This window comes from Rhineura floridana, chromosome 8, assembly GCF_030035675.1.
Source record: "Rhineura floridana isolate rRhiFlo1 chromosome 8, rRhiFlo1.hap2, whole genome shotgun sequence".
NCBI lineage: Eukaryota > Metazoa > Chordata > Lepidosauria > Squamata > Rhineuridae > Rhineura > Rhineura floridana.
The window spans coordinates 51,619,271-51,646,714 of NC_084487.1; the positions used below are offsets into that span (position 1 = coordinate 51,619,271).

Consider the following 27,444-nt stretch of genomic DNA (forward strand, 5'->3'; position numbering starts at 1 on the left):
TCTTCAAAGAGACTGTGCAGTCAGGCGCAACTCCAGGGACGGAGGCTGGAAGCAGGGAAGTGTGAACTTTGTTTGTAAACAGAAGCCTCAAGGTTTGGGACAAATTGACTGGATTATTGACAGTGGTGCGTCCCATATATTAATCAAAGACAGGAGTTTGTTTTATTCGTCTACAGATGAGCAGGACTTTGTTCAACTAGCGGATGGATCGTGGAAAAATGTGGAGGCTCGAGGACTGGTGAGATTTGATAAGCTTGGAATACTGTCAGATTGTTTGTTTGTACCAGAACTGTCTCATAACATGTTGTCTGTGAGAAAACTGACCAGTTGTGGGTTTTCAGTGTTGTTTGACAGAGACAAATGTTATGTAATGAGGGGAAATCAAATGTGCTTGCAGGGAAGCCTGAATGATTCCCAGTTTGTAATAAAAAGCAGTCAAGCAGGGTGTGCTGTGTTAAACGCTGAGGCACAGACACATCAAGGCTGCGTCCATGAATGGCATCAGAGGCTGGGGCATGCAAACTTTGACACGATAAAGAAAACCCCAATGCATAGTGAAAACATGCGTTTGAAAGATTGTGGACAGTTAATGATGGATTGTGATGCTTGCCATAAAGCGAAAATGACAATTGCACCCATAAATCGGGAGGCTGAAAGGACCACATCAGCTCCCTATGAACTCATTCATGTTGATTTATCAGGGCCAATAAACACTTCACGAGGAGGTGCTAAGTATTTTCTGGTCATAGTAGATGATTTTTCGAGATACACTCATCTTTATTTGCTCAAGCATAAAAGTGAAGCTGAGCAGAAGCTGAAACTGTTCATTAAGAGAATTGAAACTCAACATGGCACCACGGTGGGGGCTATACGCTCAGACCAGGGAGGAGAATTCACGAGCAAAGCATTGAGTGACTTCCTTGAGAGTAAGGGAATAAACCAGAATTTCACAGCTCCGTTTAGCCCGTTTTCTAACGGGACTGCTGAGAGAAAAAACAGGGTGCTTCAGGAAGCAATGAGAGCCATGTTAATGGATTCCAGTTTAGGGAATTCTTTCTGAGGAGAGGCAATCATGTATGCGAATTACATTCACAACAGGGTGTTACACAGTGCACTTGGAATGTCACCTTATGAGAAACTCACTGGGAGAAAGCCGAAAGTGCAACACATTCAGAAATTTGGAGCTAGATGCTGGGTCCACATTCCACAGGGAAAAAGAAGGGGCAAACTTGCACCCAGAGCACAACAGGGATTTGTTCTGGGGTTTCAGAATGCATATTTCAGAGTGTGGATACCAGAAACACAGCAATTAGTTCTGAGCAGAAGCATTAAAGTCTCAGAAAAGCCTTGGGATCAAAGGCAAACAGTCATTCTTACAGGATCCGCTGACACACAAGCACAAACACAAGCACAAACATTTAAACCAAACCTTGACATAAAAGTGGATGGCACACAAATTCCACTTAGGGATGCATTAAATGAACTCATTTGTGGGAAACGGAGATCAAAGAAACGCAAGGCTGAGGAAATGGAATATCCTGCGCAGGCTGTACCAAGCACCAGCTCAAATGTGGGGGCTGGGAGAGCAGAAGCTCTAGTGCCTTTGAGACGTTCTGAGAGATCTAACATTGGAAAACCACCAGAAAGATTTACGGTGGGATTAATAACCAGTCCAGGGTTGCACAAAGAGGTTGAGATGGACCCTGAGACACTGTATCTGACTTGTGTGCAACCGAAATTTGATTGATAAAGTTTTAAAAATGTCCTGAAATGTCCTGAACTGGAAATGTATGATGCAATGTATTGAAATGCATTACTTTGTATTGTAGAAATGTATTATTGTTATTGTTGTAATGAATTACAGACATGATGGGAAAAGGGGGAATTGTTGACCATTGTACTGTACTGTCACTGAGTGTTTTTCCATCAAGTCTGAAAGTCTGGAAAGTTACAAGAAGTGTCTGGAGAAGCAGCCTTATCTGCTGTGCCTGGCCTGAGAGAGCAGACATCCAAGGCCAGTAGTTGTCATGGTAACGGTAGATAACAGCTTGGGAAAAGGTCTAACTGTTGATGTTAGAGTGCTGTCTGTGTCTTTCTTACTTTTGCTTTTGAAGAGGGAAGAAGGGGGAAGAAGGGGGAAGAAGGGGGGGAACTATGACTTTGGCCGTAATGTCTTAGTAAAGACTCTTAAAACTTTCTCAAGCCTCTGTGAAGTTTCTTGCTCAACTTAACTCCAAAGTAACGTGCGCTGTCACGCAACAACGCTCACACATCAACACCTCTACAGCCATGAGGGACAGAAACTTAGACTCAAATACAAACATACAGTCAAATGAGGCCACCAGTCTTAATGATCCAAACATCCAAGCAATCGGTATGCAAAAAGTGAAATTTCCTCCAATTCCTTAATATCTTAGTGGCAGGATAAAGAATCATGATCCAGGGTGAACTTTGTGATCTGTCTGCACTGCAGAAGTTGGAGCTGTTGCACTTTCAGAACCCTACCTTAACATCTGTAGACTGAAGGCAGTTGATAAGCAGCTGTACAAAAGGATCCAACATTTCCAAAATGTGATCATCTGAAGAATTTATTTTAGACCTCTTCAGACTCATGTGCAGCAGCTGTAATAGTAAAAACATTCTTGGCATTAATTGCACATACAAAAACAGGTAATTGTTCTGGAAAACAAAAGGGTTTACACAAAAACAAGGGCAACCTCATGTTCTAACAGAAAATATTAATGTTCTATGCAATTTCAGTGACATCTTGGAAATGCAGCACTGAAATTAAGAGGTGAGAGATTAAGAAAACAAAGGATCAGAGGCATGGGGTAAATGGGTGCAGAAAAACATTATCCCCACCCCTTAATCTCAACCCTATGCTGCTCACTCATGCGTACCTAAAAAAGGAAGCTTCCTACAGTCCTTGTGAGATATATGAGTGGTAAAGTAGCAAATCTTTACAAATTGGCTCAGTTCAGACATAGCACTAAACCACATTTTGGCACTACATGAAAAAACCATGTGCATGCATGCTTCCTTCTCTCCCCCATCCTTCACTCTGTGCCCTTTGATTCAATCACTCATTTCCGGTATAACTGCAAACATCTGAACTGGGCAAACCATAGTTTGCCCAATTCAGATGTAATTGCAAACAATGGGTTGTGTTTTTAAATTGTTTTTTGTGTTTTAAAATTTGTATATTTGTTCTTATTGTTTTTAATTGCTATAAACTGCCCAGAGAGCTTCAGCTATGGGGCGATATATAAATATAATAAATAAATAAACAAACAAACCTGGAAAGGAAAGAAGTCAGAACATGCAAGGGTTGGAAGAAGCGTATGAGCACAATACATGTTCCTAATCCTCCTAACCATGGCTTGGAGAACAAGCGGTCTTATGTCAGAATGACCCATTGTGTCAAACAATGAAGTAAAGAGGCACATAGCTGTCTTTCCTTATGAAGGGACGAAGGGCACAACTATAGCGGTCAGGGGGGTTATAATCGAATACTTCCGATCCCAATCAGGTTGGAAGAAACAAGAACTACTAAATGAACTAGAGCACAGTTATGCAATTTCTTGTAATATTCCTGCACCTAAGCATAAAGAAAAATGTTTTATTTTTATTTTTTTAAGCATATGGGGCACCTCTTACCCGTAGCCCTGATTCAACCAAGATGTGCATATTAGTCTTGCTGCTCACAGGTGCTTTTTGCCCTCCTCGAACTGGAGTTGGTGGAAGCAAGAGGCAGCTCTCTGGTTGCAAACGAGGATCTAGAGGAGCTGGAGCCTTAGTTCTGAAAACAGTTATGAAAATAAAATAAAATTTAAAACTAGAATTAAGGCCTTGGCAGACAGTTCCTCTGGGTCAAGAACAGACAGCACAGAGAGCGGCGGGGGGGGGGGGGAGAGAAACTGAACCAAAGCTTCCTGGATGGCCCTTAGAATGAAGTTAAACTGCTTACTTCAAAGTAATCCCAGTTACTTTAATGGCAGTCTTTAGACTAAGAAGCAATCCTGACAAATGGGCTCCACTTATTTCTGTGGGAAAACACATTTTTAAAAGCATCCAATACAGTCATTTGAGTAAACAAAAAGAAATCGGTCTTTGAGCAACTTTCTAGAAAAACTCACCTTGCTTTCTCTGTTAACAATGGTAGATTTTCACTAATCAACCCATGGCTGAGCAGAAGGATGGTTTCTGCAGTCATTGCTGTGTTCAATATCAGTCCAGACACAATGCGGCGTAACGTTTCATGCACCTTCCGAGACATCTTTAGGCTTGTAGTATTCTCTAAAATCTGCAAGTGAGCATTAGAAAACTCTCCATAAAATTGAAATCTTGAGTGCTACAGTTCCTTTTTAGACTGTACAACATTGCTATTAGAAAGGCTAAGTCCCTCCCCCCCCCATCCCTCTCTGTGTGACATGTTTGCAGTGGACACATTATTTGCTTCCATAGTCTGTAACATGCTCAAAGATCAGACCTGCCTTTATATAAGTAGGATAAACCCCATAAAAATGCTCTATTGTGTCAAAGACTGTCCCCTTCATTCTCCTTGCTTCACATTTTACTATTCTAAGAAACTCATTCTAGTGACTCAGTTCACTGAGTCACTGCCAAATACCTTTGCATTTTGCTTTGAATGAAACTGGCTACATATATTTATTTATTTATTAAACTTGTATACTGCCCCATACCCGAAGCTCTCTGGGCGGTTGACAATAACTATATCTTCTAGTGAGCATAGTCTAAGTCAAGGGTGTTTCCCTTCATCCCTGACCATTGGCCATGCTGGCTGGGGCTGATGGAAGCTGGAGTCTAGCTACATCTGGAGGGCCACTCGTTTTCCATAGGAGGTGGGCCATCACTGTGGGAAACAGTTCCACCTATCGTGCGAAGGCAAGAATGTTTTTGAAGTCAAGACTAGGGACGTCATGCCCCTCCCACTCTCCAGTTCATTCTTGCCTTCGTACGAACAAGATTGGAATTACACGTAGCATTTAGCTAAGTCTCGTATTTGTTTGTGTATTTGTTTTCAAATCCTTTTTTCTCTTTTGTGTTTAACCTACTGAGGGTCCCCTCAGAGACCGCGGCTGCGGGTCTCTTCATTTTTCCCCGAGCTATTCTTTTCAAGTTATTTTCTTTCCTTGACTGGGGGCTCCCTCTGAGACCGCGGCTGCGGCTCTCTTTTTGTTTTTGGCAGTTTTCGAGTCCCCCCTCCCCCCGGCTCTGTTGTATCCGTTGCCTGGGAGTTCCCTCAGTGACCGCGGCTGCGGTTATCTTGGTTTTGATCGTTTTGGAGCTTCCTCCCCCCCCCGGCTCTGTTGCCGCGGCTGCGGCTCTTCCGATCTCTGCGGGAGCTTGCAGCTGCGGCTTCTGCCGTTACCCCATCATACCTTTTTCCTCAGATCACCCTCGCTACGTGGCTTTAATTCCCACTGCGAAGGGCTTTGCAAACGGCGACGGCGGCTCTCTCGGCGGCGGCTGCCGCTTTTCCCTTACTGCCTGTTCCCTTCTGGGGATTCCTTTGAGCCGCTAGTGCGGTTTTCGGCCCCGCTGCTTCCCCTGCTAGTCTGTGCTGGACAGTCCTTCCCCCCACTCCGTCCCCAGACGGCCGCCATTGCTCCTTCTCCCTCAGCCTTTTTTGATCGTTTTTTCCCGCCCTTTTTTCCGGGTGCCATTTTTTGAAATTCAAAATTCCCGCCTTTTTTGTTACCATTTATTAACCATCGGATACCTCCCCTGCAGGCTATCTATCTGTATGTTTGTGTATATGTGCTGCTGACAAACTTACACAGGGCTGATTTACACACATTTTTACTGTGGCTGTAATCCTAGTGGCTGAATTATATTATCAAGGCTGGAGCTCCAATCCTAGTGGGCTGGATTGTATTATCAAGGCTGGAGCTTTAATCCTAGTGGCTGGATTACATTATCAAGGCTAGAGCTTTAATATCAGTGGCTGACTTGTATTAAATCTGATTTACATTGTATATCCTGCCCCCTCTGGGGCCGTGAACAAGCCAAAAACCCAGCCTACAGCACTAATCTGAGTGTGCCAACTCTAAAACAGCCTATATTATATTAACGCTGATACCTCAGTGCATTCTGCCCCCTCTGTGGCAGTGCATTTCGCCATCTGCCAGTGTATCCTACCCCCTCCGTGGTAGTACGCTGTGCCAGTTCGGGTCTTTACATCCTGCCCCCTCCGTGGCAGTGTACTGCACCCAGGTTTATATAAGATGGCAGAACAGCCAGGCATGTCACCATCAACACACATGGTGCCAGATCAGCCAGACATGCCACAATCAGCCAAGCCACAACATCCTAACACGTCTAAGACCAGACATGCCAAAGCACTGGCTAAGACAAAACATCTTTCCAGCCATAGTAAACCAAAGCGCCCTCGTTATGTCTCTGTACCAACCACAGCACAGACACACATAAGCGATATTTTCCATTCCCCGGCTGCTGCCTCTGACGAGGAAGAGTTTCTTGGCTTTCCCGCTCACTGTTCGCCTAACGAACCTACCTCTGGTTTACCGCCTCAAACATCTGTCCCAATAGTTCATCAGGCACACACATCTGCCACATCTGGTCTGCAGCTGTCTCCTGATTTCCTCTCCCAACTTCAAGCCATGCTGGCATTTTTCACCCAAATGCAGTCACTACCACAAGTTCCTGCCATACCCCCACTCAACATGGACCAACGTGCGTGCCATGAAGCTCATCCTTCCTGTTCACCAGATCCCTTTGATGTAGCCAGAGGCAGATGTACGGACGAAGCCTCGTATGCGGAGGAGTCAACTTTCACTGACCATGTTGAAGGAGACGACTGGAGCGACTATTCAGATCATGAGGAGGATACATCGTATCGCCTGTTTGATACCTCAGACTATCAGCCTCTAGCACGTAGGGTACTTCATACCCTTGGTCTCCAGACTGCGCCTTCAACTTCGTCCGCCCCAGCTATCAAAGGGGCCAAGGTCCTCAAATCCCCTGCACCTACTGAACACTACATCCCGGTGCCGGACCCAATTGCCAAATTAGCCTCCGAAGAATGGGCTCATCCACTCAAAGCCCGACGCTTCAAGAACCTGGCTGACAGATTGTACGCCCTAGCCCCAGACTTTGCCACCAAGTTAGATGTCCCTGGCATAGATGAACCAATCGCTCGCCTCGTTTCAAGATCTCTTTTGCCCAGGGAAGGGGAATCCCACCTAAAAGATACTACTGAGCGACGAATAGACTTCGCCCTCCGCAAGAATCACGAGGCCACTGCCTTAGCCATGCGTGCCTCCGCTTCAGCCTCCATATTCTCCAGAGCCTCTATGATGTGGATGGATGACCTTCTAGAGGATGCTAACCCTGATCCTGTCGCCTTCAGAAGAGCACTATCGAAATTACGTAAGACAGCAGCTTTTGTGGCCGATGCCACTTGGATGCCACTCAATTAGGGGCACGAGCCATGACGACTCAAATAGTCGCTCGTCGCACCCTCTGGCTTCGCCACTGGCAAGCTGATTCAGCGGCCAGACTGAACCTGTCCAAGGCTCCTTACTCCGGATGTCTACTCTTCGGCGAGGAAGCTCTAAAGGCAGTTCTGGTTGATCCAAAAGACGCCCAAAAACCAGTTCTGGCCACAGTCAAGAACATCGACCACAGGCCCTTCAGGCGACTTCCCTCCTTTCGTTCTAACCAGTCCTTTCGAGGAACGCGGCCAGGAGGACGAGGCCGCGACTTCAGACCCTATGACCCCAACGCATTCAGGGGCTCCTGGAACCGACGCTTCCAGGGCAGAGGTCAGTACCAAGGGCGCAGGGGCAACTCATCGTCCTCATATAGGGGAGGCCCTCGCCTACACAAGTAGTATTAACGCCCTCCCCATAGGTGGCAGATTACTTAATTTTGGAGATCGATGGCTGCGCCTTACTACGGTCTCCTGGATCAGGGACCTTTTCACTTATGGCTATACCATAGAGTTCTGGGCAACCCCATCAGACAGATTCCATCCGTCTCCTTGCCCAAGGGCACCAGCCAGGCACAACATCATACAGACAGCTATACATCACCTCTTGGACATAGCGGCAATAGAGCCAGTGCCCACAACTGAGAGGTCGGAAGGGGTGTACTCCCTCCTATTTGCTGTGCCAAAACGAGATTTATCTTGGAGGGCGGTATTGGACCTCAAGTTTGTCAACCGTTTTGTAACATACCGCAGGTTCAAAATGGAATCTCTCCATTCCATTACCGAGAGTCTGCATGAAGGAGACTTCCTGGCTTCTATCGACCTTAAGGAAGCGTATCTCCATGTGCCCATTTGCATAGCCCACAGAAAGTTTCTTCGGTTTGCCTTTGGCCACCAACATTTTCAATATAGAGCGATGCCATTTGGCCTCTCCTCTGCTCCAAGAGTATTTACCAAGGTGCTACTCATCCTAGTGGCTTACCTTCGGACCCAAGGGGTTCATATCTACCCATATTTGGATGATCTGCTAATACGGTCCAAGTCTGAAGAGCTGGCTCATCATCATTTAATGATCACCCTCAATGTTTTGCAGACCTACGGCTGGCTTGTCAACTTCGACAAAAGCCATCTCCAACCAACCCAACGCCTACTACATCTTGGGGCAATGTTGGACACCCTGCAGGCAATGGTCTTCCTGGCTCCAGATCGCATCACTGCCATCACAAGCATCGCAAGGTCCCTGATGCAACAAACATCTGCAGACGTCATGCTTCTCGCCAGAGCGCTCGGGATGTTTATCTCCACAATCCACATTGTGCCCTGGGCTCGAGCTCACACTCGGCCCCTTCAGTGGACTCTGTTGCCTTTTCAAAAAGACATTGCCAGCTCCAACCATCGCAAAGTTCGTTTGAGCCCCGCTCTGCGCCTCTCCTTCCGCTGGTGGACCAAGGTTCAACACCTCTCCAAGGGCACATCGTTCAGAGAACCCCGCAGAACCGTCGTGACCACAGACGCCAGCCTCATAGGTTGGGGAGCCCACTGCAACTCCCAGTATGTTCAGGGGGTTTGGCCCAACGCAGAGCAATCTCGAAGCATCAACTGGCTGGAACTAAAGGCTGTCCACTTGGCTCTATGTCATTTTCAGTCTCTGTTCCCTTTGCATCATGTGCTCATTCGAACAGACAACACGTGTGTAAAATCACATTTGAACAGACAGGGGGGCACCAGGTCTCGTCCTCTGCAGGACTTAGCCTCCCTCATCTTTGTCTGGGCAGAACAACATCTACAATCCCTGAAAGCAGAGCACCTCAGAGGGATTTGGAATGTGACAGCAGACTGGCTCAGCAGACAACAGGTCTTTCCGGGAGAATGGAAACTTCATCCAGCCATTTTCCATCGTCTCCAGTGTCGGTTCGGCGCCCTCTCAGTCGACCTGTTTGCTTCCAGTCACAATTGCCAGCTTCCAAGGTACTTTGCCCGATACCTGGACTCAACAGCAGAAGCAGTGGATGCTCTGACAACACCGTGGCCAGACGGTCTATTGTACGCCTTTCCTCCCATACCATTGTTAGCCAAAACCTTGAGGAAGGCGCGAACCGAAAGGGCACAGCTGGTTCTGATAGCACCATTTTGGCCACGCCGACCGTGGTTCTCAGATCTTCTGGCAATGTCAATGATGGATCCTTGGACACTTCCAGTAACGCCAGACCTCCTATCCCAGGGTCCAGTACTGCACCAGGACCCTACTTGGCTCAATCTAACAGCGTGGCGTTTGAACGGAGACATTTGAGGTCAGCTGGACTGTCTGACGCTGTGATTGATATTATTTTGGCCTCGAGAAGACCATCTACCACTCGCATTTATCAACATACCTGGGTGGCTTTCTCCAAGTGGTGTCAGTCCCACCACCACGATCCATCCCAGGCCAATGTGCACCAGGTGCTCCAATTTCTCCATAGTGGCTTTATGATGGGACTTCGACCCAACACTCTACGTCGACATGCGTCTACTCTGTCATCCATTCTCTCAGTGTCCTCTCCTGGAGATCATATTTCCTCACATCCGTTCATCAAACGTTTTTTGAGGGGAGTCGCACTACGCTCTCCGGCTGTTGTCCATCGGTTCCCCTCATGGAGTTTGCCGAAAGTTCTGCAGGCTTTGCAACGCCCTCCATTTGAACCCATCAGGACTGTGCCCCTACGTATACTGTCCTTCAAGGTCCTGTTTCTGATCACAATCACATCTGCCAGACGCGTTTCGGAGTTGGGCGCATTGTCTTCTGCTAGACACCTCTGCGTCTTCCATAAGGACTCTGTTGTGCTGAAGACTGATCCTTCCTTCCGTCCCAAGGTCGATTCAGTTTTTCATTGCAACCAGGACATTGTGTTGCCTTCCTTTTGCCCGGATCCTACCCATCCTCTTGAAAAGGCTTGGCATTCGTTAGATGTCCGGAGGGCTCTCAAGACCTACCTGTCTAGGACCCAAGAGATTCGACGAACGGAGTCTCTGTTTGTATCCTTTCATCCAAGGTCTATGCGGCATAAAGTATCCAATTCTACCTTATCCCGTTGGTTAAGGGCATGCATTACTTTAGCATATGAGTCCCTGAAGCTGTCAGTTCCAGCTAGTATAACGGCTCATTCTACCAGGTCAGCTGCCACCTCGGCTGCTTTTGCCACTAATGCTCCTGTTGCCGATATTTGTAGGGCTGCAGTCTGGTCTACCCCACACTCGTTTATAAGGCATTATAAAATTGATCGTTATGCCTCTGCTGATGCATCTTTTGGCAGACGAGTGTTGCAACAGGTTCTTAATGAGGATTAACATGTGGGTGGTCCCTCCCTATATGGGTTGCTTTGGTACATCCCACAGTGATGGCCCACCTCCTATGGAAAATGTACCATTGGTCTCACCTGAAAGGTGATTTTCATAGGAGTGGGCCATCACGACCCTCCCAGTTGGAGGATGACTAGAGATTTTATCAATGGGTTACATGTTATTGTTACGCTATTATATTTAAATGTAAGAGTGAAGTCAAGACTTTTAGTTCTGTTATGTTATGTAGTTATGTTAGAGTCATGTTGTTATGCATGTGACTATTATGTTATTTTCCTGGCGGGCCTGTTGGCCTTGTTCTTGTATTTTTAGATATCTCTTTTTAGACTCGCTACGAATGAACTGGAGAGTGGGAGGGGCATGACGTCCCTAGTCTTGACTTCAAAAACATTCTTGCCTTCGCACGATAGGTGGAACTATTTCCCACAGTGATGGCCCACTCCTATGAAAATCACCTTTCAGGTGAGACCAATGGTACATTTCCTGTCCCTATTTGGTGCTCCTTAGATGTTACCTTGGCTATGTAGAGCCACTGCAGCTTGTGTCCTTCCCGTACCACTTCCGAAATCCACAACAGCATGGGATTGCCAGTGATACTGCTCCTTCCTATCCCAGCATTACCCCAGTTTCCAGAAGTGGAGGTGCTGACATGAGAAGGAAAAGCACTGCATTCTACTCCAGTTTGATCTTGTATTTTAGGGTGCTTATTAGCATCTAGATACTAGATTGTCCAATAGGCCAAAATACGCCTGTATGGTAGATCCTTCTCCCAAATCATCTCTCCCTATCATTAAACAACTTTACGGCTAATGGACAGAGTGGCTGTTGCCTCTTAGTACTCATAACTTTAACCCCACCAACATGAAGCTTATTCACTGAAGGACAAGTTGGGTAAAGGGAACCATCTGGATGATTGCATAGGAAATACAGAAGTTATTTTGTTGTTTCTGGGTTGCAGCTGCCCACATGAGCCTTTTCCCTTTCATGAATTAGCCCAGCATGAAGTTAGCAGTACTGTTCCAGTGACAGCAGCTATACAGCATACATAGGAATTTTTATTGGGGTAGTGGCCCTCCTTGGGCTCGATTGGTGTGGAGGCTGCCAGTTGCCGATCTCTCTTCTGGAGAGAGAAGAATTAGATTCCCTTATCCGCAGAACACAACAAACTCAGGGATTCCACTGAAAATTAATTGTACCATCTTACCTCTTTTAATGGAAGAATAAGCTTAGCCACTTGGTCCTTCCCTATATACTTGGCAAGGATTTCATAAGAATCATAACTCTTGCTTCTGCGCGCCTCCATGACTTTGGAAACTATGCCTTTCACTTCCTTCTCCTCGGCAACTTCCCCAAACAGTTCATGATTGAAAATCTTTTCAGAAGACATGGGAGAAACAAGGAGAGTGTAATAGTAAGCAATAACAGAGCAACAGTTATATTCTGGCATCCATCATTTTAGACATAATCATCAAAAGTTCAATGCTTTAATCTGGTCCTTTCCCTCTTTAGGAGGATGGAACGAGCTCAGTTCTAGAGCATCTACTTTGCATACAGAAGGTCTCAGTACATTCTTTAGATAGGCCTGGGAGAAACTTCTGGCTGAAGCTTTGAGAACTGCTGCTAGTCTGTGCAGACAATACTGGGCTAGATGGACCAATGGTCTGACTCGGTATAAGGCAGCTTCCTACGTTCCCTTGAAGAAACAAAAGATCTGATAAAACTTGCAACTGGTCAAGGAGGAAGAGGACCTAGTATTACTTGGGCTCCCTCATTAAGATGATGGTTTTGCCTCCGGTCTTACCCAATCAGTAACAACCCTATCCCCATCCAGGTAATATGGGAAATGGAGTTGTCAAGTTCAAGACTGTCATGTCTCTGCAACAAGCTCTTTTTGCATTTGGCACTTTTCACATGCAGTACGCTTCCCTTAAAGAACTTACTTCTATTAGAAGTTCTATGCAGGGATCCAAGTCACCAACTTTAAGTCGATTACTGGCAAGGCTCTTCAGCAAGAGGTGGACAGTGAAAGTCAGCACATGGACCTAACACAAGCAAAAGAAATCAAGTGACTATAGCTGTTAATTGGAAGGGTAATTACTGAGAAAACACAGATACAGAAGTAGAATAAGATTCAGAAGATTGCTATAGTGCTTTCAGCAGTTTTTGTACCGTTACCTATTTAAATTAATCTTCTATATAATCCAGCATTTCCTCATACTTTCTGAGCTTGGGCCCAACCTCTTAACTGATTCGCCATGCTGTGCCAACCCACTCCCACCCATCATCTGCTGCACACTGGAGCCTTGGATGCAGCTGTGTGAATGCAGCCATCTACTCCAGATGGGGCCACAAATCTAACACTGGCATTAGAAAGGGGAATAAAACAAGGAACTTGTGATGCACAGGGAAACACAACGGACAAGAATGGAGCAATCACCTTCACAGTGTGAATCAATGAGCGCCATCTGCAAGAGGGCATTCAGCCCACCCATGTCTTGGCTGGTAAGGGAAAGAAGGATCCATCTCCCTAAGGAACTCTGTGCCCCCTTCCAGAGACCCACTTCCCTCCCTTCCCCACTATTTGAGAACCACTGACAGAATTTGTGCATGCTTCCTTGTTGAAAAAGCCTGCCTTCTAGTGGACAGAGAGGGCGAGCTGTCTGTATCTGGACCTCTGGGCAGCAATAAGCAGGAAGAACTGCAGTTCTAATGTATTTATTTGTTTAGAATGCATATTCACTAATAGGCAAAAAACCTTGCGGTTTAAGAATGTACCTTGCAACTGGTACAGATATTTCTATCAAACTTCAAAAAGCAGGGAAATTGGGCAGCTACGGTGAATGCACCAGGGGAGCAGGAGACAGGGCCTCCTCTCTGAGATATTGTACTGCCCTACAAATTTGTCAAAATGCAAACACAATTTGAGTTGGTCTTTCACAGTCCAATCCACCTCCTGTGTAGCTTGGAAAAATTTGGTAATGTGCCTCTAAGCATATGGTGAGTGGTGGCAACACCTGCCATCTCCAAAGATCTATACATATTTTTGTATGTTTGTGGTTCTTACTTTGCTTCTTTCCTGTGTTACTAATGTTTCTACAGAGAATCTAATCTAGAAATCTGTCAAATTTATTTTTATTAATTTCAAAGCCTTTTTATTGGTCAATGTCATATGATGGTGAAGACAGCCTTTTGTGTTTCAAACTAAAGGTTATGTTCTATTTCTATTTTGGGTGCATTAACAGTTGAATCTGAAACTGCAGTTTGATGTAAAATCAGACTGATTACAATATGTTGCTACTTCAGCAATGACTCTAGCTGTCGGAAAAAAGAGGATGCATGTTTTCAACCTACTATGTTTAAACCACTTCATTTAAGGCAAGGTGGACATGGTCAATTAAAAACATAGAACACAACTAGAATTTTGCTAGAATATATTTCACCTCCCACTGTTTTATCTTGTGCAAACTGAGACATTCCTGATCTCCACTGGAGACTATTCTGCAGAATAGACAGTGCCATTATTCCACTATTATTTTTGGAGTCTTTTTAGTGTAAATATTGCAAAATGTTGCTGTACTTCACATATTCACAGAAACAGAAACAAAAGAAAATGATTTTCTATAGGAAATGTCACTAAAATTGCAAAGTAAATCAGACATATTTAAAGTGACCATCTGAACTCTATCAACTGTCTTAATAATGTTGCTTCCTCCCCACTAAAACAAGATCAGCACAGCACGTCTTGTTTCTGTTCTTTGGGCTGATTGCAGGTGTTGCCACTCACCATATGCTCAGAGGCACGTTACCAAACATTTCCAAGCTACACAGGAAGTGGATTGGACTGTGAAAGACCAACCCAAATTGTGTTTGCATTTTGACACATTTGTAGGGCAGTACAATATCTCAGAGAGGTTAGATCTCCTGCTCCCCTGGTGCATTCACTACAGCTGCCCAATTTCCCTGCTTTTTAAAGTTTGATAGAAATATCTGTGGGCTATAGGTACGTTCTTAAACCACAAAGTTTTTTGCCTATTAGTGAATTTCTCTGCTTTTTAATCTGGGAGGTAAGAAACGGGATTCTGTGCAAATTTGCTGAAAATGGATTGATCATTTCACGCTTATTGAGTTCAGTGGGATTTACTCACCTGTAATCATGCTTAGGACAGGTGAAACAGACCACAAGGGATGGGGAGGGGAGGACGCAGAGGAGGGAGGGGAAGACGCAGAGGAGGGAAGGGAGGGTTGAGGGGAGGAGACCAGGCAGAAGAGGGAGGGGAGGAGAAGGGCAGGTTTGATCATTTGCATGTTTATTGAGTTCAGTGGGATTTACTCCCGTGCAATCATGCTTAGGATAGGTAAAACTGACTGGGGGGGGGAGGGAGGGAGAGGAAAGGGGAAGGAGAAAAGCAGGTCTGATCATTTGCATGCTTACTGAGTTCAATGGGATTTACTCCTATGCAATTATGGTTAGGATAGGTAAAACTGACCATGGGGTGGAGGAGGAAGAGGGGAGGGGAGAGGAGAGGGGAGGAGAAAGGGAGGACAGCAGAAGGAGGGGATTGGAGGAGGAGGGGCAAAGGAAGAGGGAGTGGAGGGCAGGTTTGATTATATGCATGATTACTGAGTTTCAGTGGTATTTACTCCCATGCAATTATGCTTAAGATAGGTAAAACTGACCACGGGGAGGAGGGGAGGGAGAGATTCGGTTGGTGGGCACTAGACAGAGGAGAAGCCCCTTTCCTTTCCAAAAGGAAAACATTGTGAACAGTATCATTGCTTTTCAGCGTTTCCCCCACCTTTTTATTCTTCAGCAGGCACATGTAGCCTCCCACCCAAATTTAAACCAAAGCTGTCCCTGACCACATACACACCAGACTGTTATTTCACTTTAGGTAATCATGGCTTCTCCCAAAGAATCCTGGGAAGTGTAGTTAGTGAAGGGTGCTGAGAGTTGCTAGGACATGCCCTGTTCCTCTCACAGAGCCTCAATCAGAGTGGCTGACTGTTAAACCACTCTGGCCACTGGAGCTCTGTCAGGGGAATAAGAGTCTCTTCTCACAACCCTTCATAAACTACACTTCCCACTATTCTCTGGGGGAAGCCATGACTGCCTCACGTGAAATCAAAGTCTGGTGTGGGTTTGGCACCCTGATTAGGCAAGCCCAGCAGCTGTGAATCTGGCTTTTAGAACATTGACAGTTGGTTCTTACTGAGCATGCCTGACATTATCATTGAGTTCAAGCCAAAATTTCTTAAATTAATTAAAAATCAGCCAGGCATTTTTTTTTAACTTTTAAACTGCAGAAGACGAAAGTCAGAGTATGGGGCAAGGTCAGTATCAGGAATACAGGTACTCTGTGAACATGGCTGATTTTTTAATTAATTTCAACAACTATGAGAACTCTGACAGAAAACAGTCCAAAAGGGGTCTGGGTTTTTTTCTCTCTTTTTAGATTTTGAACTCTTGATTCTCTCTGACTGTTTTGTGTATCAGCATGAAAATTTACAGAGTTGTTAAGCAAGAGTTTCTGAGTTCAGGACTATAAATTTTGTAAAGTTTTGTTTTCAAATGAGCTTATGGGAAGCATCAGAATGGCATGGGGGGTATTTTCAATTTAACATTGCAGAATGTGAAAAATCCACGCTGGCTATAGTATACAGCAACTCTCATGGCTGTATAATATCCTGCTTCATAGCCTCAAGAGGCTCTTAAAATGGTTTACACAAGATCCTTGCCACACAATCATGTTCAAGCAGAGCATCAGGAACCAAGGGTTGTACCCAATTAAATACCTGTGCGTGTGGAACAACAGAACTTCCCTTCCTCTCCTTACACTGTGTGGCTGACAAATCTGCTCTGAGGGTTCCCCCAACTCTCCAGGACAGATCTGGATGTCTGTGTGCAAGGAGTGCATATGGAAGGAGAAGTTCCGTTGTACTTGCAGAAGTCGTTTCATGCACGATAATTTAATTGGATGCAACCGATAAGCAACATGGCATCCATATGGTACCAGGATTATTCAGGCTGTGTTTCCTGCCCTTGTCCTTGGCCACCACCAACTAGGCAGGAGAGGCCATTGAGGGTCTCTGAAGCACGGGAGTTCAGCCCAGTGGCTAAAACATACTCAGCCCATAAATTTCTTGCCAGCCTGGTGTAGTGGTGTGAGTGCTGGACTACAACCTGGGAGACTAGGGTTCGAATCCCTACAAAGCCATGAAGCTCACTGGGTGACCTTGGGCCAGTCACTGCCTCTCAGCTTCAGAGGAAGGCAATGGTAAAACCCCCTCTGAATACCGCTTACCATGAAAAACCTATTCATAGGGTCGCCATAAGTCGGAATCGACTTGAAGGCAGTTCATCTCTGACCAAAAGTTAGAAGATTGGGGAAAAAAAAAAAAACTACCCCAGAACTTTACCTGGTAACCATGTACAAGGGTTGAATGCATCTCTTTTAGAATGTATTGCAGATACTGTGCCCCCAAAGCCTCAATTATTTTCATCAGAGTGTTGCGTGCAATATCCCGGATTTCCTGTGCTCTGTTCCTCAGAAGAGAGCAGACTTTCAGGAGGATACTGGAACCAATAATGGAGGGAAACACAAGAGGACCAAACAGAAGCTTAAGTAAGAGAAGCTGCTTCCCAACAAATGTATACAATATCCCTCTCTCCCTCCCCCCATCCAATTTACAATATAAAGTAGTTAACATTCACTAGAGAAGACTGCACATACCTTGGCAAATTCTCTTCCATGACATCTTGCGGAAGAGATTGCATCAGTTTGACCATTGCAAAAGCTAGTGGCACCCGAACTACCTCTTCATCATTCACAACCTTGGATTTCACAAGCTTGTGCTCTTCATCTCTTTTGACCTATAGGATGCAGAAACAAATCCTTCCCAAAGTTACTCAACAGCATTTCTGTCTGCTAGCTATTGTTAGATATTATTCTTACATCCATGCCCAGAGACAAATGCTACATTGGAGCTAGTGTGATGTCCTGGTTAGATTTGCTGGACGAGGAACACTAGTGGCACTGTAGTGAGGCAGAGCAGTGCATTGTTCTCCTGGCATAAGTGTTGCTGCTGCTGCTGTATATATGGACAGGGATGGGGCCACCAGATTGGCCAGTGGCAGTCCCACAGGGGCAACCATATAATCCTGATCTTGCCACTGTTCCACCTCAGTCCTATTTAGGTAAGCAGCAGCAATGTGGTGTCAGGAGGGTGGCGCCGTAACTCTGCCCCACCATAGGCACTGCTACTGACTAGCATCAGGGACAACCAGGTCTAAATCCCCACTCAGCCATGAAACTCACTGAGGGCCCCTGGGCCAGTCTCTGTCTCTTTCTTTGTCTGTCTAACCTACCTCTCCCAGGGTTGTTGGGAGGAGAAAGTGAGACCGGGGGAGGTCCATTGGCATAGCTCAATGGTAGAGAAAGATCCCAAATTCAATCCCTGACATCTCCAGGTGGGGCTGAGAAGCGGCCACTGTCTGAAACCCTAGAGAGGTCAGGGTAGCCAATACTAAGCTAGATAGATCAATGGTCTGATTTATAAAGCAGCCTCCTATACCTGGGCACTCCAAGGAAAGATACCATAAAAATGTAATGAATGACTGAATGTCAAACTGCCAGCAAAAATATTTTATGCTTCACACCGGCCAGTTGTCAGAAAGTTTGAGGCAAGGCCTAAGCTCAGGTAAACAAGTGTGTTGTTCGCTATTGCTTTCAATTTATACAGAAATACATACAGCAATTTACACAGGAATACAGAGAAGCGAAGAACTAGAGCTTGAAGCTACTGTTAAAGGCTGTTCTCCAGGTGCCCTACATTATGAAGAGTCAGCAGACGGCTACTAGTGGCATCCCAGCTATGAAATGCCCTCCCCAGAGAGGTTCATCTGGTGCCTTCTTTATGGTTATTTCAGCACCAAGCAAAGACTTTTTTAATAGTCTCGCAGGGTTTTTAAGGGCTTCTTTGAGGTTTTTAAAGACTTCTGAACTTTTGAACGATCTTCCTATTCTGTGAATAGGATTTTATACTGATTGATTGTATTGGTTTTGTTTGTAGCTGTTTGCTTTGCATCTGTATTTTGTCTTTATATAGTGTTTTATTTTTTGCTGTAAGCTGCCCTGAGAAACCTTGTTATGGGGACAGCACAGATGTGCCATAAACAAATACATAAAATAATGTTTGCATAAATGGGACTTCAAATAACAAACAGTACTGTGTAAGTATAGCTTATAGTATGAAAGGTTAATGTAAACTCATTTTATATAGTTAGAGGCATACAGAGCACCTCTTTGATATGTAGGACCACAACTGGCACAAATGGGATCTTTTCTTGCAATGCAAATGGGAGGTGCAGGGGACAAAATGTTAATGTCCCACCCTCACTCTGGATCTCAATCTGGATTGGTACGTTTACTTTTTCAAAGCCATTCGCACAATTGCTATTTGCATGAACAGTAACCTCTCTAGTTTGGGCCCCAGAATCAAGATACAATAAAGATGATTTAAAAACAAAACAAAACAAAACTGAAGTGTTAGAAATGCACCTTTGCAATGAAGCATTTGTGCAATTTGGGCAAGATATTGCCATTTACTGTTTCTTGAATATGATTTATCAAAAATTTCAACTCTTTCTTATTCCTGGGCAGGAAGGAAATTGGTCTTAGAGCTTTCCGGGAGCCCTCAGCTTCTTCTTTAACGGCATGACCAGGCAGAGGGCTGGGCTCCTTCTGTTCTCTGACATCCTCAGAAAGGTCCTTGGTGGTTTCTTGTTCTTCTCCATCACTAGGTTCCATCTCCATGGCTTCATTCTCTACTTCAGTTTCAACATCCATGACTTCTGCATCTGCTAGGCAGAATGGAAAGAAAAGGCTTTGATGTTTGCCAACTAAGAGACCTTTCTAGAATAAGACAGGCAATGCAACCTGCAACAAAATGTTGTAGTTTAAAGTGTTCCTGTTCAGGATTTTAGCAAGCCACAACTTCTTCCAGGAGACTCTATTTCATTCTCACCCCACTGTTAGGCAACACTTGGTGCACACTGAATAGGCTCAGTCCTCATTTGACTGTTTAGAGGGGGTCCCCCCACCACTTAGGAATCTTTTTCCTAAAGTTTTTCTGAACTTCTGCAAACCCCAGCCAATTGATACCCCCCTCTTGTGGTTGGATAGTACCCATTTCACTATGTAAAGATTCACACTCAGAGAGGAGTTCCCTATTAGTATACAGAAGAGATGGAGAACCTGTGGTCCTCCAGATATTGTTGGACTCCATCTACCATCAGCCACAGCTGGCATGGCCAATGGTCAGGGATGATGGGAGCTGCAGTCCAGCAACATTTGGAAGGCCAAAGATGCCCCATCGGTGTATAGTATGTCATTCACACTGACAGTTTGATGGCCAAACCTATGCTAAGGTCAAGTGGAAATGTATGGTTCAATCTTATCATCCACACTCTGTGTCTTAAGCCCCATGAGAAGTGAATGGGGCAAAACCATGGTTTATAACAACAAAACCATCTGGGCACATCATCAGAAACCAAAATATGTGCAAATCCCACCGAAACAAACTGAAGTTTTACAGGTTCAGATGTTTTCAGTGGATTCTGCCCCTTATATCTAAAAGATCTTCAATGTAACATGGCATTATCTCATTTCTGGAATTCTCCAAGCCATTAATCAAATGAGCTCCATAAATGCAAATAAGCTATTGCTCCACATTCTTCCTCTAATTGCATAGCTAAGACCACAGGAATGATTATGAAGATGAAGAACGGTCCTGCACAATGTATAGCGGTAATATGCAACACCTAAATGTGCTCTATGAAAGTACGTAAGGGTTCATATATATGACTGACCCAAGAAATCAAAGAACTTGTTTTGTTGGCAATAGTTTTAGAGACACATGAATGGACATTGCGCGACTCAAAAGTTGCTCCTCAGGACCCTCTATAATGTTACAGAAAATGACAATGAGTTGAACCTCACTATCCCTGTACAGCAGCCTTTCCCAGCCTAGTAACCTCCAGATGTCCTGGACTACAACTCCCATGAGTCCTAGTCAGCACAATTGCGCTGCCTGGAGTTCATGGGGTTGCAGTCTAGAACATCTGTGCTGGCTGGACTCAATGGGAGTTGTAGTCCAGGAATTCTGGAGGACACCAGGTTGGTGAAGACTGCTATACAATATTGCAAGGAGATCACCACTCAGATTCTGCAGCATATCTCTTTGGAGTGAGAAAATGTCGGCCCTGGCCCTGCTTTATCTACAACAGGTTTAGGACTGGGGGAATTATGAAGATATTCTAAACTAGAAACCCAGTAACTAACTTTTAAAATAGAAAGTAGAGGCAAAAAACAATAGGTCCTGTGTTTTGCCTACAAAGAGTAACCATAAACATTTACTGTGGGAAGCATAAATTTCCATGGGCTGGAGCCCACTCTACCAAACACAAGAATTAAAAGCTTACCTTCCTTTTGAATAATCTGAAGCTGTTTTTCAAGAGTTTCATAGTCAAAATGAAAAGCCTCCAGCACGATAACTAGCACACTGCCAAATATATATTTTTTTTGGGGGGGGGGGGAGAGAAACAAAGGTATATAAATTTAAAAAAAACCTCCTACTTTTCAGATTGTGAAGACTGGATAAAAGGACACAAAAAACCACTTTGTACTTTTCGGAAGAATTCATTGGTCATCTACACTGCATACATACTTTGAATTAAAGTTAATTTAATGCACATATGGCTTGCGGTGCCTGCACACTGCACAAGCAAAAAAGAGTTTAGACATGCTGAAAACCAGATAAATATGTGACCTCTTCAATTTGCAGTGCAACAATTACATTTGATCACTTTCCCACTTCTCTGTCGTTGCACAATACTTGAACTATATGACTGTGCAAGCAGGCAAACACCAAACACCCCGCTATAGGCAAAGGCATGATTTAAAAAAACAAAAAAAAAAAGTGACAGCTAAACAATGCTCCCTCCACATTGCATTGGACAGCCATATTACCACAATATAATCTAATCATTTTATTCCAGGAGTACAGGAACAAAACAAGCTTAGTGGTAAAGCACATGCTTTGCATGCAAAATATCCCAGGTTCAATCCTTAGCATCTAAGCTAACATTTGGCACACCACGTCATGCAAACCTGGAATCATGGTTAAGATCTCTCCTCCTTAACCACGATCTGTAACCAAAGTTTGTCCTATAGTTACAAGTTGTGATTAAGGAGGCAAGACCTTAACCACAATCCTGGGTTTGGATGACATGTTTGGCTTAACTGCCATCCCAGGGTGATTTAAAAAGCCTGGGGAGAAGCAAAGCCAGTGTGAGCTACTCTTTGGGAACCAGCGTGTTTGTGAGACCATGATAAGCCATACTCTGTTTTACTGTAGTGCGTGAACCAAACCAGCATTGACAACAGTGGTCTAGATGGACCAATGGTCTGACTCAGTATAAGGCAGTTTCCAAATACAATAATATAGGAAATAGTACAGAGACAGCCCAAGGCAAAATTGAGCCAGGTGGCATAGCGCTTAGAGTGTCAGACTAGGATGTGGGAGACCAGGGTTCAAATCCCTATTCAGCCATGAAGCTTACTGGGTACCTTGGGCCAGTCATTGTCTCTCAATCTAACCTACCACACAGGGCTGGTGAGAAGATAAAATTGGGAACGGAGAGAAGCATGTACACCACCTTGAGCTCCTTAGGGGAAAGATGGGATATATATGCAATCTATATAAATAAAAATGTAAGCCCTGAATTTGTCACACTGCAGTTCATGGCCCAACAGGCAGGTGGTGCTGTGAACTATATTGCAGCAGTAGAGGAGGGAGGAGGCAGAGAGGAGCAGCTCAGGCAAGCCATGGAGGAACATTTCAGAAAGGCTGGTCTAAAAGGGAAGGGGGGGGGCTTAGCCAGCTCTAAAGGGGAGGGAGGAAAGAGGGGGCTTAGCCACTTCTAAACAGCAAGGGGGAAGTGAAGGGGAGGCTTAGCCATGTCTAAACCCCACACACTAACTCATTAGACCTGCGGTAGGGAACCTTTTTTTTGCTCCCATCCTGGGCCAATTCTGATAGGTATCAATCATGTGATATTACAGTTATGTCACATGATTTACACTGGGGTTGTTCTGCCCACCTTGTAAGGTTGGCCCACAGGATGAGAGCAAAAATGTTCCCCACCCCTGGTTTAATGAGTTTGTCTACGGGTACAGGAACTGGTGAAGGGTTGGAAGCAGGGTTGTAGGCAGGGTTGGTGAGTAATGCACACAGGGGCAGAGCCCCTAGTAATAAAATATAAATAAATAAATGTGTCATAGGCAATGGATAGGATCCAAAGAACTGCTCAACTAGCTCTGCATACCTAAAGGGGGTTGGGCTGTTTCTTGAACAGCAGCTTCATAGGCTGTATGGGAAACCTTTGAAATACAGGATACTTTCAAAAAGCAAAGTGTGATATAACATGGGGGTCTGCTGTTCAAAGAATGCAAGCAAAACATCCCTCTGGATATGCCCAAACCTAAAGTAGTTCTTTGAGACCTGGCCAACATGAATTAAAATTGATCAGAACATAATGCTATCTTTTAATGCAAACACAGCCCCAAAGCTCCCACTAACACAGTTAGCAAAAGCTCTGTAAAAATGACAGCTCTAAAATCTTTAACAGATATAACTATCATTCTGTGTGAATTTCCTTACTGATGCTATCAACATGAAGTGACTGACACTGCAAACACATGCAAGGCTACACAGAAGTAAGTCCCACTGTGCTCCTGGGTAAACATGCACAGAACTACAGCCTAATCCTTAAAATGAATATTTACTGTACCTGACACCCAGTTTTTGATTGATCTGTCCAGTCTGCAAGACGTGTATGAAATGCTTCAAATGATAGAGATACGCTGACCAAGAAAGATGTCTGCAAACAGCTCCTACCATTTCAACTGAAGCAGTTATCATATTTTCGTGCTAAGGAATAGAAAACAAGACTCTAGTTTTTCCATTTTTGAGCAATACACAAACCTTGCCTAAACTAACAAAGCATATGGAAGTTAGACAGAGGTTCTAAAACTTCCCCAACACTCCCTGAAATCCTGGTAAAAAAGTAACAACACTCAATTAAGGAGAAGATCTGTAAGACTGCCATGCTGAAAAGCACACCCACCCTAAACTGTTTCACATTCTGAATATCCTAAGTGAGCAAAACGCTTGGCAACATTCAGGAACCTACCAGAGGTTTTCTTTGGCTCATCATTAAAAATCCAGAAATTACATTATGTGTGGTGTAGCAGTTAGAGCTGCGGTCAGCCAATGTGATACCATCCAGATATTGTTGGCCTACAATTTCCATCAGCTCCAGCCAACGTGAACAATTATCAGGAGTGTTGGAAATTGTAGAACCGCAACCACAATGGCTAGCCTTACCGTTAGACTAAAACTAGGGAGCTCTGGGTTAGAGTCCCCACTCAGCCGTAAAGCTCAATGGGTGACCTTGGGCAAATCACATTCTTTTCAGGCTAACCTACTTCACAAGGTTGTTGTAAAACTAAAATTCTTCTAAATAAATAAAAGGGGAGCACCTTTCTTGAGCTCCTTCAAGGAACAGCAGGATATGAGTAAATGTGTAAATAAATATAATATAAAAAATATGCAGGGATAAAATAAAGGAAAGCTCTGCAAAGCTCAGTTCCCAAAAATGGCCACACACTGTTCCTTCTTTAAAAAGATAGCTCTAAATAAGAACCTAAACAAACATTTTAAGTAAGTATTATCAAGTGTAGCACACTGAGACATTCTCTGCAGGGGAGGTACTTAATTGAAAAAATAATCTCAACTCTAAGAATTATGGAAGGGGTTAGAGATCTGCTAACAATAGCTCTAAAGTACACTCTTGTTTTCAAAGTCTTCTCTGCTTATGAAAAGGGAAATCATCCTGTCCTAGAAATCAGATACACTGTTTGTAGAAATAGTTCACTACAGGCAATGAAATAAAGGTGGTTCCCACCATTACATGTTAAAAGCTCACCTTAAGCATTTTCTCATCAAAAATAGTAGTAGTTGCATAAGGCATAATGTAATTCTGAAGAGATTTGGAAGACACTGCAATTTTGTCTTCAGCTAGTTGCTTAGCCAATTTCTTCAGGGCTCGCGCCCTTCTGTGGATCTAAGAAAGATAACGAAAACAGCCTTGGTTTGTTGTAAGTGCGCATTCATTTTTAAATATATGAGCCTAGTAAAGTTTGGGTGTCATAAGCCATTAAAATCATCACCAGTTCTTAACAGACTGGAGAGAAAAAACAATTTCTGATAAAGGTTCTTGTTTTCTGTCTCTCACACAGAATATCTTCAGGATAATTACTCCACAATCCATTTCTGTCTCTATTCTTCAAAGTGATGCTTTGAAGAAGAGACAATACATTTCAATTAAATATGAACAATTCTGAGCTGTTGATTTTTTTTTGAAGCAAACATTAACAGTAAGCCTTAAGCACATGTTAGAATATTGTAAATGACATTAAATCAACACACACACAGCTATTATTCTCACAATGATCAACAACTGGCTACTGAAAAACAAGGCAAAAACTTCACAGATATAACCTACTTTGTTCTGTGAGTGAATATTTAAGTGATAATTATTACCATCTTCCCACTATCACAGATAACTAAAAGGTTCATCAGGAGGAACAGCATTGCCTTTTACCTGAATATGCTTCATATTTTCAAAGAAGTCCATCTCTGGATCATGCAAGTCAGTCAGCTGGACCAAGTCCTGAAACTCTGGGTGCTTTGAAAATGCTCGTATCAAGCTGGAGAGTAATGATGTGTAATCCTGCTGAATGCTCTGACAGAAGCAAGTAACAAGAAGCCAAGGGAAATGTAATAGTGTATGGCTTAAATTTTCTTTTAATATAATTGTTATTTTATTCCTTTTTTAGAAATATATTGAGCAAGAACATCAAAAATACAAAAATATCAGCATGATGCCTTTGAAAGTATTTTCTAGCAAATTAAAGTTCAGCATTGTTTTTTATTGGAACTTTCTCCCTTAGGATGAGACCAACATCAACAAACATTAAATATCCCTAAATGGGTCTTTATTTAGAACAGGCTCTGGCTCCAAACCTCTCTATTTGGCCTTCAAGACTCTGATCAGGCCAACAGATGCTCCACCTGTATTAGCATTCTGCCAGCTCTTGAAGACGCATCTGTTCACACAGACATTCCCTTTATCTCTTGAACAGAGTCTGTTTGTATGGGATTATTTTATGGTATATTTGAATTACGGTCAGTAACTAATTTTTATAATTTGTAAACCACTTAGAGGCCTATTTTGGCATTAAGCAGTATATAAATTAATAACAGGGAGCTCAGCTTTTTACCTCAGTCTTGCTCTTTAGCCCTTTTCTCAAAGCTTCTAGAAGAGTGTGCTGAATTATTTCCTTGTATTCATCTTCTGTGTGATCGATTTCAGCAAACAGGTTAATAACAGCATTCAGGCAGAGGATAGCGCTGTCACTTAGAGACATCTCTCCTAACTGAAGAAAGAAAGATATAGCACCTGGGATTACAAGAGATAGCCCTGAAATAATAAATTAAAAATACCCCAAAATATGCATGAATACAGTAGTCAATAAACATAAACCAGCCCCCTAGCAAAAACACAAAACAGCTGCAATGGGAGTAACATCCCAGACCGCTTTAATCATCTTCAAGCCATGAGTAAGAAGTAAAATCTGAATGTAACAAACATCACTATGAATCTATCACAAACATATTTTTCCCACTACAAAAAAAAATACTTTTGCTATTTTACAGCTGGCAACAACAACCGATGTCCTTACCATCTTCTCAAACACAGCCAAAATCCACACAAACAGGGCTCTTCCGCCCCCTTTGCAAACCCAAAACACTGCCAAAAAAAGCCTCTCCTGAGCATCAGGAACCCTCAAGGAAAGGCCAGAGATGTAGCATATAGGAGTACAGGGGAGGGGGGGAGATTTGGTGCACAAGCAGAGCTCCCAAAAGCTGCCTCACCCCAATTTTCGACTATTTCCCCCTACTTCTGTAGCTCCCCACACAACATCCCAGGCTTTTCCCAAGAATACCCTGGTCCTCAGGAAGAGCTTTTCAGGGCACAAAGTGAGTTGCAGTAGAGAGAAGAGGGTGGGAAGGCTCTGTTGCTCAACTGACTGTCTGTTCACATAACTTTCGATACAGCCTATTAGGTCTGTGGTGTTGTCTTTTTTGTGTGTGTTTTGTGGCATCCACCACTGGGCAATCACCATCAACTTCCTCCTAGAGGTAGGATGACATTACTCCCTGGCTCTTCCTTACCCTTTGCAAGATTCTTTAAGCTACTGCTCAGTGATAGGCTTGCAGTCCTCTAGAGATATATGCTGGTATGGATATTTCCCTATGAAGTATCCCAAAGGTAATTATAATGTTTGCCTAAAGAAGCTTATGGCTCTTTTGCCAAGAGGCGTAACTTCCTTGGAGGTTTCTTTTGGGTTCAAAAGGCATTTATAAATATATAATAATTTTACCAAAAAGTAAATCAATAAAACAGTGGGAATTCTAATCCAATGGACAGTGCAAGGAGAAAGATAGGC

General features: G+C 43.9%; 1 protein-coding gene across 2 annotated transcripts in view; it reads right to left on the bottom strand.

Moving 5' to 3' along the window:
- UTP20 (UTP20 small subunit processome component) overlaps window positions 1-27,444 on the bottom strand; it is a 106,840-nt gene that overhangs the window by 20,594 nt on the left and 58,802 nt on the right. The window contains exons 36-48 of one of the 2 annotated variants that reach the window (XM_061639473.1): window positions 26,215-26,370; window positions 25,536-25,676; window positions 24,858-24,995; window positions 23,661-23,800; window positions 21,291-21,370; window positions 19,369-19,667; window positions 17,542-17,681; window positions 17,228-17,384; window positions 12,751-12,852; window positions 12,015-12,182; window positions 4,137-4,303; window positions 3,658-3,799; window positions 2,506-2,622 (exon numbers count right to left, since the gene is read on the bottom strand). In XM_061639473.1, the coding sequence (XP_061495457.1) occupies window positions 2,506-2,622; window positions 3,658-3,799; window positions 4,137-4,303; window positions 12,015-12,182; window positions 12,751-12,852; window positions 17,228-17,384; window positions 17,542-17,681; window positions 19,369-19,667; window positions 21,291-21,370; window positions 23,661-23,800; window positions 24,858-24,995; window positions 25,536-25,676; window positions 26,215-26,370 (1,947 nt within the window). Of the gene's footprint in view, window positions 1-2,505; window positions 2,623-3,657; window positions 3,800-4,136; window positions 4,304-12,014; window positions 12,183-12,750; window positions 12,853-17,227; window positions 17,385-17,541; window positions 17,682-19,368; window positions 19,671-21,290; window positions 21,371-23,660; window positions 23,801-24,857; window positions 24,996-25,535; window positions 25,677-26,214; window positions 26,371-27,444 lie in introns of both variants that reach the window. The other variant, XM_061639472.1, reaches the window with a different exon arrangement.